A 12237-nucleotide genomic window follows, 5' to 3' on the forward strand; every position below is an offset into this window, starting at 1 on the left:
GCATGTAGATCCGTAATTTGCAGATGCTTGCAGATAATTAAGCGTTGATTACTTTAACACTTTTTTTTTTTTAACAAACGATATTATTTACACTAAAGAGGTGGAAAAGTGGGCTAAGCCTCACAAGGGGTTAGCAATAATGAGGTTCAAATTCGCCTTTGGAGAGAATCGAATGTGAGACCTCTCACTTAGAAGTGAAGATGAATATCACTAGACCATAGTACTAAATGACATTATTTTAACACATTACGGCTTGAAATGATATTTAGATAGTAAGCCAACAAGGTATTAAATCGTGGGGTTTTTGCTCATTACCAAAAGAAGACCCAGATACTTCAGTGAATCATTTAACTAAGTTATAAGCATCCTCTGCCTACTAAGGGCTGGTTTGGTATTGCTGTGCTTTGAAAAAAAACTGATTCTGCTGTGCTGTGAGAATAAACGGCTGTGAAATAAAGCAGCAGAGTGTTTGGTAAACTTTTTTGTAAAAGTGCTTTTGAAAAGAAAAAACAGTATTATAGTGTTTGGTAAACTTTTATGTAAAACAGATGTGAAAAAAAGTCGATTTTTCAAAGCTGGGTTTTGCAGCTTCTTGTTTTTGGCTTTTTTTCACCAAAAACTGTGAAAAAAAGCTGAAGCTAAACGTTTACCAAACACAAAAACAGCTCCCAGCTTTTTTTTATACCAGTTTTTTTCATAATCACCTCAGTACCAAACCAGGTCTAAGTTATGGCCTTGCTTTAGCAAACCATTTAACTAAGTTCATTCCGGAGTTGATCGTACTTGTTTGATGAAACATCCTCTTTGATTTGTGATCTAATTGAGGAGGCTATCTTCATACCTTGTATCGAGTAGCTTATTTATGACTTTTAATGAAAATCATATCCTCTTTTATCAACAACAACAAAAAAAAAAAGGTTCTTATAGCAATAAGGTAAGAAATGAGTCATGAAATAATTTCAGTTTCATCCAAGCAATACCCTACATTGCCCTATGAATTTATGAGAAATTGCATGGAATATAGAAATATTTAGAATCAAAACAAACTTTAAAAATTAAGATCTATTATGGGAGGAATTTTCCTCACACGGCCGAAAATTTATGACAGTTAGTCATGCCAAGATTCTACTCATTTTGCATTTGAATTTAAGATTTTTTAAAAATTAGAGTAATTTAAAATAATAACAGGTGAAAAGTAATGGAAGCCATTCTCCCTTAAGAAAAATTTTGCACAATCCACGTGAGGAAGAGCAAACAAAGAAAAGGTCAAAAAGAAGAAAGAGAGAAAGATTTAAAATTTGGAAAGGGAGAGAGTGGCGTGACCACTTTTGATAATTCTATGATTTTGATTTGTGATTATTACCCACCACCTCCACCTGCTGTGGGGCATATATGTTTAGGGTTCTTTAATGCAAGGCGATCTACATGTGGATCCGACCACATATTATTACATTTGCTATGATATCATTTGATTTGATCTTCCACTACCATTTACAAGATATTATATAACATGAGTATACAGTTATAGTGATATTTTGTGTTAATAAAATAAAAATATGCGTAAAATTTTTGTCTGCATGTCTTAATTTAATTAACACAAAATACCATATAACAAAATTAATGTCGTGCCATATAAATTATTCTCAATACAACCACCACCATTCCTTTAATATGTGTAGAATGTAGATGCAAACAAAAACTTATTTGGTTCAAGTCAAAGTCATCGAACCATGCGTGACAATGATATGTGTTTTGTTTTATATAGACACACACATAGAATCGTTTGGGGCTAGAATTTTGGCTTGGGCCGAGGTGATAGAAAGCTCAGAAAGGAGGCTGTGAATTTCATCCCGGTATTGAATTGCTGGTGGAGTGGATTGTTCAAGGATCAGGATTGGTTTCTAATAGATTTGAATTAAGTGCTTCAAGGTAAAGATTGGCTTTCGGATGAAGTTTGAACTAATCGCATAATAAGTCTAGATTCAAAATCATAGTGCGAGTTGCATAATAAGGGGGTGGGAGCTATAGAACCAGTTTGCCTTAGTAGTCTCAACGACTAGATAAATGGAGATTCTCTCTGAGTCTGCAGCTAACTATTTATTTTAAATCTCAACCGGCAAAGAATCTTTAATTCTTTCGCTGAAAGAGATCACTTCATTAGTCTTCTCGGCAAAATGAGGTGTTTTATAATTTGTCACTCTTATGTCACATTCGGAGTTTGGCATGCAGACAACAGAACCACCTTTTACAATTAAGACACTCATCTCCTTGAGTAATACAGCTTGATATGATTCGGCAGACGTATATTATCATCAATATAGTTGAGTTTGCCAAACCTAATACACAAAATTCAGAACTTCGCATTGATTTGCATAACCTTGTCTTCACGTTTTAGAACTCAAGACTGAGAGTATCCTTCATCGGTCGAAGGTGCTCGACACATAAGTATCGTATCCTATCACATCACCACATTAATTATTTGTCCAGTCAAGCTCGAGGGCAAATTGGCACACCCGCATCAGCATTCAAGCCATTGAATAATGTAATTAGCTCTTAGTTATTGTGTGCCACATAAACTTTATAATTTTCAATGCCAACGATAATATAATATAATATATGAATGCATGTATGTAATAAAATGCATGGAGAGTAGGATCCTAAAGTTAAGGATGGTGGTCGATTTTATGAATGAATTCTAAGGTTTGAATATGCATGATTTACGTGAAGTCAAATTTTGTTTCCTTCTCAGTATATATAGAACTCAACTCTTATATTGTATCAAATGACGACCTATGTAGCTTTTTACCTAAGTTAGGTTTCACAATCGCCGAATGATAGGGTCATTTTTGTTTGATACCTAATATAAAAGTATAGGGACGAAAGCTAAACATAGGATAAAGTTTAGAGACCTTTTGCCACCATGCACCCTTTCACAAACTACCTTTTTCATAGAGATATATAGGCCATATATTAAGGATGATGGAAATTATTGAGGATTGAAGGCGTGCATTGTATTGTGGTAGTGGTGGTCTCAAGGAAAGTGAGTCCCCATCATTAGAGTACACTTGCACACCAAGTGTTCCAAAGTAATTACCAATTAGTGATGAGACACAAACAATGTAATTAACAAACCCTAATTAAAGGCATCCAATGCTACAGTTTACGTGTTCCAACTATGCATGGGTTTACTATATATTCAATAGCGTAGTTAGGGTGGAGTCAATAGATGCAAGTGACCACAATAAGCTCTTATTTTCCCACACGAATAATAGTCCTGAACCCATAACCACTCCAAACCCAGCAACCTAAAATCCCTTACTGATCAGCCAAGCATAGCCCTTACACGAAGACTTCTTGACCGTTGGTTCATGCCCAAGGGAAAACTAGCTAGAAAGCCATAGGTAAAAGGTCTCACACATAAACTGATTAAGGAGAGCATTTTTGCTCACCACTATTTAGTGTGGTGTATGTTCACCACCCTATTTATCATTGTTAGATCAGTCTGAATTTCGAAATTCGTGTAATGGATAGGCACAAATCTCAAAATTCAAAATCATCTAACGGTGATAATAGGGTGACGAGTAAAAATGCACTCCTGATTAAATGGAATAAATATCTTCGCTTTTAATATTTTCGGTTGAACTTAGAGCTTATTATTATGCCTCCATTGTCAATTAGTCATGGCTCTGCCACTGACTATATTCATATATATGGTTACAAATTATAGTTACACACAATTGAGATGTGACACTGTATCCTCTAAATTATTGAATTTTGTTTGGTCATATGTGTAACATAATTCAAATGTCACATAGTCATACGTACAAGATCATGAAAGGTATGGTTCGTAAGCTCTATCTATTTTTGTATGCTCCTTTCTCTCAATTTCGAGGACCACGTATTCGATCTAATTGTCTAATTCTGGTGGATACGATTTCAAATGGAGATAAGTTTTGACAGAGAAACCATACCCAAAAAAAAAAATCCCAAGTTTTGGATGTTTTATGGATCTTAAGCTCAATTTTTCAGATTTTTAGAACTTTGACAACTTCAGAAAGATAAGATCACTAATGAAAAAACTACAATTTTGGAAAAGGCTTCACAAAGGACCTACAATGCAAAGCAACCCATCCTCGTTGTTTGATGGCCTCTAGTTTTTAAAGGCCCGTTAATAGTCCTTTGATGGGCTTCACGAGAACTTTTATCCACCCTCTTACATGTTTTCATACTTTCCGATTTTAGTACATCGATCTGTTAAGCCCTAGCTATGATGAACGACTAGATGTACCGGTTGATCTACGAGTTTTATTATAAAAATTAGTAACATGAGAAGTAGTTTAATTTTCTATAAGTCAGTGAAGGTTTGGTCCCTTTTGATGTGAGATTTTATCTTTCACATTCTCATCTTATGTACTTCGGCAATAATCTACACAACAGCATTTGTAGTAAGTGATCTTCACAATCTCTTTTTCTTCCTCTAAACTCCTCTATCTTTTCATTGCGTTAGGATTGTGTTGACCCTAGAAATTACAAAGCTTATGTGGCACGAAGGCCAAGTAACTATGAGTTAACTATGTCCTTCTAGTGAATGGGGGCGTGCCAACTCGCGACCGAGTTTGGTCGGGCGAGTAGAATAGAAGTAGTGGTGGTGGTGTCAAATGAGATGTTGACTTCTATACTTAAGTGATTACGACTGATGAAGGAACATGTCTCGACCTTGGGTTCTAGAACCTGAAGACAAGGTTGCCTAGACCACCGCTAAGTTCAGTATCTCTTGCACCATGTCCCGCTAACTCGACTATATCACGAGAATAGGTGCGGCGAATTAGTATCAGACTGTAAGGACACATGTACTCAAAAGAGATGAGCGTTTTTATAGTGCACATGGTTTAACCATCTAATGTCGAACTGCAAAATGCACATAAGAGTAATCAATTATAGAACACTTCAAAGTGACCTCTTTCGGTGAGTAAGTTAAAAGCTCTTCAACGGTTGAGACTTGGGTAGATAACCAAACAGCTAGAAGCAGTGTTATTAGTCCAAACTAAAAATGTTCATTGATCGCTTGATTCTACAGCTCCATTGATGTTAGTCCAAACTAAAGATGTCGTCGGTTATCAACACAATGTTGTTAGTCTAAATTGAAGATGTGTTGACGGGAAGGTTAGGACAGTTATTTCTTTTCTTTTCAAAAGTGGGAAAAGGGTTTTGCGTAGACCGTTTGAGTTGTTTGTTAAGTTGAGGGACTTTCAATGTTGCAGAGCCTCTTCTATGTATAGAGCAGGATTCCATGAGAACAAGACTGATGAGGTAGAGTCATAATTGGATTGTGCATGCTTAACATTTGCTTAAATAGTCCCTTATCCCTTTTCAGCTGAAACTTCATTTTCATCCAGTCTTGGGCTCTTTGATTCTCACCAAGACTCCGAACCTAGTCCCATTACGAGACTCATTCATCTTTATCTGATTATATAGGCATTCTGATCGCCAAGATAACTCTTATTCACCAAGGCTTATTGTAATCCTTAGCAATTTCAATTTTTGTATAGGAATTGACTAAGCCACCCACATTTAACCTTTTCACAATCCTTACTTCATAAGGACTAGGTCAAACTGATCCAATCTGTAGGGTAAAAGCCCATTGCCCCGAATGATGCATACTGGGTTGAGGTTTATGGTTCTTGGGTTGACCCTTTTATTCCCAAATTGTTATTTCAAGCCCAAACATTGCCTTTTCGCTTCGGAAACCCTCAACCATGGACATTTGCTCTAAAGGTTTTTAAGAAACGAAGATTCTTTAAATTGCCCAATATCTTGCATTAAATGCCTCGATGCCAACTTTACCTCGACTTATTTACATCTTCATTCTTTTTGTCACACGTCTAATAGTATTCTTTTTCACTTGTAAGTGCGAGATCCTAAATCCATTTCTCACCAAGAGCAAATTCGAATTAAGTTGATACTAATAGTTCATTGTGAGACTTACCACGCTTTTCTTACCATACTATAGATAATATTGTATGTATTTAAAAATTTAATCTGAAACTCACTACTCACTAGCCCGTTAATAATTTCTTAAAAGTTAAGCCCATATTGCACTTCAAATATAGTCGGGCCGTTGACCATTAGTCCAGTGACTTGTTCGCAGCAATTTGTTACGATAAGCCAGAAAGCAGCAGATTGCGAACTATAAAAAATAAAAATTCAGTTGTTCATCATCTCTGTGTTCACTACCATGCACTCTGCCATCGCCAATGGATTTATCTTCGTGGTTCCGACGCAAACTCTTGAAGAATAGCGAAGAGACCAAAACCCCAGATCCCTCAGAGCAAACCCTCCTTCCCCAACAAAACGAAAAGGAAGAAGAGCAGCTGGGAGTCACAGAGCAATTGGTCGATCTTGTCAAGTCCTTCACTTTGGACACTTTCAGGAATTTCCCACTTCCAGGTATATAAAAGATAACACCTTTCTGAATTAATTTTAATTTTTATTGTTTCTTTGACGGTAATTATTGAGCTTGATAATTGGTTTTTTCTTAGGTTAATTTGATTTTTAGGTAAATAATGAAAATTTATAAGCTGGGTTTTCTTTGTCGGGATAAGGACTGTAATGGGTTCTTTCTTTTCTTGTTAATGGAGTGAAATTTGCATTGATTCGATGGCGGTGCAGATGGTGAGGGAGCTGAAGAAGATGAAGATCTGTCTGGATGGCAGGAAAGGCATGCCACCATTGTGCTTTCAAGAGTTAAGGTTTGAGTTCTAGCTCATTGTTTATGTTTAATATCTTTTGTAATTTGATGTCAAATTCACAATTCTAAGGTTGGTTTAGTGAAGCATGTAAATTTATATCAACAATTGTAGAATGCTAATCCTTGGCCTTTTAGGATGTTCTCTAGCAATTTGCAATTGCTTTTTTTTAATGGTTGGTGCCTTTAGTTGTGTTGAATTTGTAGGACAAATAAGAAATGGTTTTAGTCCAAGTAGCTCGGGAAGTTCGATCACATGAGATGTTCCAGATACCTTATCTAGATTTCTCGTTAGTTATAACTTGGACCTGGACTGCATTGTACAACCCTTTAAGAGCATATTTATGAATTGGATCTTTCGTATTTTCAGGAGCTTTCACATCTGAGATATAAGCTATGCCCCCGCTACCTGAAGGAACGTGAATTTTGGAGAGTGTACTTTATGCTTGTCAAGAAACAAGTGGCGGCGTAAGTATTTTACAAGTTTCAGATTTTCAATCATTTTGCACCAATGTTATCTGATGAGATCATGGTTCGAATTCTGGAATGATTGATTAGTTGTTGATGGGATTTAGGAGTATTCATCTAGGTGGTTTAAGTTGAATATTTTGAGCCAATTATGTTGTTAGTGTTTGGAACATGCTTGCTCCTGATGGAGCTCTAGACTTGTATTCCCTTCCTATCATAGGGTCAGTGAAGGCTGGTTTTGAAAAACAAATCAAACAAAAACGATCCAATCATCTCAACGAACTTGAATACTCAACTTTCATTTGGATTTGATTTGGTCAAACAAATAGGCTTGGACTGCGCAGAAGTACGTGTACCTCCGTTTGAATCTTATAACTAACAAGCATATGAAGTTGAAGGAACAAAATGTGCTCTGTTGTGAATCAGATAGCACCGAGTTCTTGATTTAGTCTGGCATTATAAGGCTTATAAGTTTATAGTAGATGTCGACAATGTTGAAATGCTGTTGTCACGCTCGCACACTCGCACCTGAAGCTCATTTCGATCCCTGAAAAGTTGTTGACAACAGGATGATGCTTAGCTAAAGAGTCATGTTAAAATCAGAATTGTTAAATGTGACCATCACTGTACTTTTTCAAATCTACAGATTCTAGCTATAAACAGAGGTGCATAAAATGATACGACCAAGTGGCGATCACTATACTTTGTCAAGACATGTGCGTCATTACGCTTTTGAACTATGCGATGTTTTGCTTGCCTAGAACATGTTCAGTATCTGCGTATGCATACACACTCATTAAACGTGATTTCTTGATTTGATTATCAGATACGAGCTGCGTGCCATACAACAAGAGAGGATCAAAGAAATGGCAGTGGAGAATGAGAAGTCTACAAATACCAGTGCATGTGAAGTTGAAATGTCAGAGGCAAAGCAGGGAGCAAAATTAGCGCCTCCAACGCCATAGCATCACATAAATTGCAGTATGCATTTCTTTTTAGCAGTAGGGATGTATTGGGTAGTAGGACTGTTCCGCTGGACAAAAACGTACGTATATGGTTAGAACATGGAAACTTATCCATTCCATTCAATCCTTGTGCTGATGAACCAGTGACTTGTTAACGCTAATTTCTGTACTGTCTTTATTTAAGCTTCTGTTGGTCGACTTTGTCGTAGATTGAGGGGGCGTTGTGAAGATCTGGACCCTGTGATCTAGCATCGGGACTGGAGCAGGGGATTGGAGTGGGAACCCAGGTCTCCATGACCTGAACCCGAGCCAAGGCGTGCAGGCTCCCAATCAGTAATCATATTTAGTCAAACAAGTAGACAAATCTCGTCACCTTACGATCCAAACTCCATCAATCTGATTTTTTTTTTTGGAATTTCACTTGATTCATGGAAATTTAGACTGCTTTGCTAACAACTCACTGTAACACTATCGACGAACTACTCAAGCACTACAAAGATACTACCAAACGCTACAGAGGAACTAAACAAAAAATGAAACATTTCAATCATCTATCTATTATATTTTTTTGGTTGATTTCATCTGTCTAGTTGTTGTAGTGCATTCTAAGTTCAATAAAACTTTAAAGTCACTCGTCTAGACGTACCAATATGTAGTTTTATGGAAATTGGATTTGGTTTTGTGACGTGCTATGCAAAATGGGCCGCAATTTTCGGTTATGGAGCTTATGTTGGTCGGATTTGGATTGCACTGTCCTAGAACTCATCTGCATGCAAGAAAAAAGCAAAAACCAAAGAACAAGATACGTCGTAATTTATTCTTGTAAATGGTACCATTCGAAACTCAAGACATTGATTCGGTTTTATTGGAAATTATCAAACAACGGAAATATCGCAATCGCTCACATGAAACATGAATGAAGAATCGATGACAAGTACAAGGGCAATACTAATTACTAGTGGAATATCAAAGTTTTTCCTCTTTGGTGTCAAACTTGAAGTCGAAGGTATTAACGAGAGTGTAAATTCCATCGTCGATGTTGCTGTTAACTATTTCCCCGGTAGTAAGAGTGTCGTTCTGGCTGTAAGAGAAAGGAATATTGCATGAAGCCTCCGACGCTAGTAGCCTTACCTTCACACCCTGGTCATTGGCAGCACAGCAGTCTTATACACAGCCTCCTTTTCACTACTTGTGATAGTCTCAATTTCTCCCATACGGACTGATTCTGTAGACCCAATCTTGATCTTTCTGTTGTCTGCGATGACTGGAACACTGGCACGCGTGTTGCTCCCTACACTACTCACCCTCAGAAGTAAGGAAACACCGGCGTACTTCTAAGTAGTGCTCCTAGTTTGTATACAAGACCTTTAGCTCCACCGGAAAAGTTTCTTTGTTATGATTAACAACCTCACCAAAGCCGATTTGGACAACATTTTGGTTGTACATTGTCAGGCCTTTGAGGGTGATAAGTAACATCAATGATGATACTCCTTCAAGGGACAATCTCTTCCACCTCCATGCATGCTTCGTCGTCTATAGGTTGGATGTTGGCACGAAGGCAGCTTGTAATTTAGTCGGTGGTATATAATTCTTTTGCAGAACTTCTTGTTTCTTAGGCTGCGGAGAGCAAAGAGAGGAGCTAAGAAATTGGATTAAACAATAAAGTGTAAACACAGAACTGTTTCCCGTCGTTTTTCTGGAAAAATACAGAAGATCAATGTACAAATTCAAGCTAGAAATAGAGGTGCATGCTAGTCCATCACTATATTTTTCACGGCAAGTTTACTATCTGCATACGCGCGTACACACTCATTAACTAGGATTTCTTGATTTAATTTACCTAGGGGTGATTTTCGAGCGGATCATATCAGAAACAAGGTTTCCAGCTTCCATTTCAAATGTCAGTGAACGTAACGTTGACATGTCAGGGTCGAAGCTCGGAGCAAACTTAGGGTCTCCAATGCCATAACATGACTTGAGTTGCATTCTGCATTTCTTTTTAGCAGTAGGATTATTGGTTGGTCCCGCAAAAACGTACGTACTGGTAATAGCATGCAATTACGTTCAATAGTTGTGCTGATGAACTCGGGATTTGTTAGGGTTAATTTCTGTGTGCATTTTATGTACGATTACTGTCTTTTAGATGAGTTTCCATAAGATGGCTTGATATTCGGATCGTCCCATACTTCTCTTTTTCGCAAAAAACTGCTCGAGTTCTCTTTGCCAAGTCCAGTATGAGAAAAACTTGAGTGTGACCGAGATATGTCCCATCTCTTTATTTCCGGTTACATGTAAGAATCGACTCCGGTCGAGAACCCATGTTATGGTATGGGTAATGGGGCTAAACTTTGGGTGACTTGGGTTATTAATATGCATTGGGTTGGATGATAACTACTTAAACTGAAGGTATTTAGGCTAAATTATTCAATGAATACCGAACTCGTTATCCAAGTGAATTGAACTTGAGACCTCGCTTATAAATAGAGATGCATACCAACAGGCACTAGACTAGTGTTAGTTTCTTTGGAAAATGATCCTCGCTGGATCCTTTTTTTGGGGATCCCGTGATTGTGACCGTTCAACGTACATCGTGCGGTCAGTTTTCGTTAGGTAGTATTTATATTTAATTTAAAATTTAAAATTTAAAATGATTTCTAACCGCACGATGTACGATAAACAGTCACGATCATGGGATCTCCAGGAAAAGGATTTGGCGAGAATCCTTTTCCAGTTTCTTTTGATACAATAATATTGAGGTTGAGAGATTGGGCTAAACCACACGATGGCTTAGCAATAATTTAATTCCAGACTTGTTATTCATGTAAATCAAACTTATGACCTCTCACTTAAAAGCTGAGATGAATAATATGGAGGCAAATTCTCTGCCCTCCCACTTCTCGTGCCCTCCTGTTTGTGCGGTCACGGTTAAGCCACGTCAACATTTTATATTACTATTCATTTTTGTCTTATTATCTCTATAAAAAAAACAATATAAAATGTTGACGTGTCTTAACCGTGACCACACAAAATAGAAAGGCATGGAAGGGCACGAGAAGTGGGAAGGCAGAGAATCTGCCTCCAAATAATATAGATCGTAGTGATGTAGTGCTACAGTAGCTTAGCTCAAGAAGTTGCACCACTTGGGCACCGTTGCAGTTGGATCGCCAGTTTTTACTGTTCTGTTAAAACAAAAACAAAAAACTTTTACAGAAGGAATATGAAAGATGAGAGAAGTGGACAGCAGCAAATCTAAGTTAAAACATCATTGTGTGATGGCAGTGATGCAGTCACTGCACAGAACGTACCATGTGAACCGAAACCAAAAACCACTCAAATCCCCCACAACGGTCTACGCATACGCTCATGCCTTCATTCACGCTCGCAACTCAGTAAAAGTAAATGCCCACTTGACACTTGAATCACTTACTTCGACAGCTTTGCTTTGCAACCACAAAACTTTTAAGAGGAGAGAAGACAAAATGGTTGCGGATCACAGTTCAAAATTGACCCTTTGAACCATAACCCAGTTAAAATTGATTCTCTGAATTATTACTCTAGTTGAAACTGATCATTTGAAATATTTTTTGGTAAATTAACTTTCTAAACTAATTAAAATTAGTCACTTAACCCCTCACCGTTAGCTTCAATTAAATTCCAGCAACTCTATCGTCAAATATTAGCACGTGTGCAACACATAATTCACTCTTAAGGGTAACGTCGTGCCACTATTTGACATACGGTAAAGTGGATGAAACTTCATCGAATATGCCGATGAGAGGTTTATTGGTTGAGTTCAAATAGTTCAGAAAATTAATTTACCAAACATCAATTTTAACTTAAGTAATAGTTCAAGGGTAAAACGACAGTTTATATGATAAAAAAAGCCATGTAAGAGGCCCGGAGCTCTTAAGTTTTTCTAATACTACTCAAGTACATTCGTATAAACAGCAATACAAAAAGGTCAAGCTCGTGTCAAGCTGTAACTTGTCTGTGAGGTAAATCTCCTCCCATGTCCGCCATTATTTTCTGAAACCGATTGGGCAGATGGACCAGTTTTTG

At 37.4% G+C, this 12237-nt stretch overlaps 1 protein-coding gene across 1 annotated transcript; it reads left to right on the forward strand.

Moving 5' to 3' along the window:
* The first annotated feature begins 6201 nt into the window (after positions 1 to 6201).
* Positions 6202 to 8302, forward strand: LOC137729854 (uncharacterized). Its single transcript, XM_068468900.2, has 4 exons — positions 6202 to 6447; positions 6670 to 6749; positions 7116 to 7213; positions 8040 to 8302. Exons 1-4 carry the CDS (start codon positions 6255 to 6257, stop codon positions 8176 to 8178), a joined length of 510 nt encoding a protein of 169 aa, XP_068325001.2. The 5' UTR covers positions 6202 to 6254; the 3' UTR covers positions 8179 to 8302.
* Positions 8303 to 12237: the final 3935 nt, after the last annotated feature.

This window comes from Pyrus communis, chromosome 10, assembly GCF_041283825.1.
Source record: "Pyrus communis isolate YQ-2024b chromosome 10, ASM4128382v1, whole genome shotgun sequence".
Taxonomy (NCBI): domain Eukaryota; kingdom Viridiplantae; phylum Streptophyta; class Magnoliopsida; order Rosales; family Rosaceae; genus Pyrus; species Pyrus communis.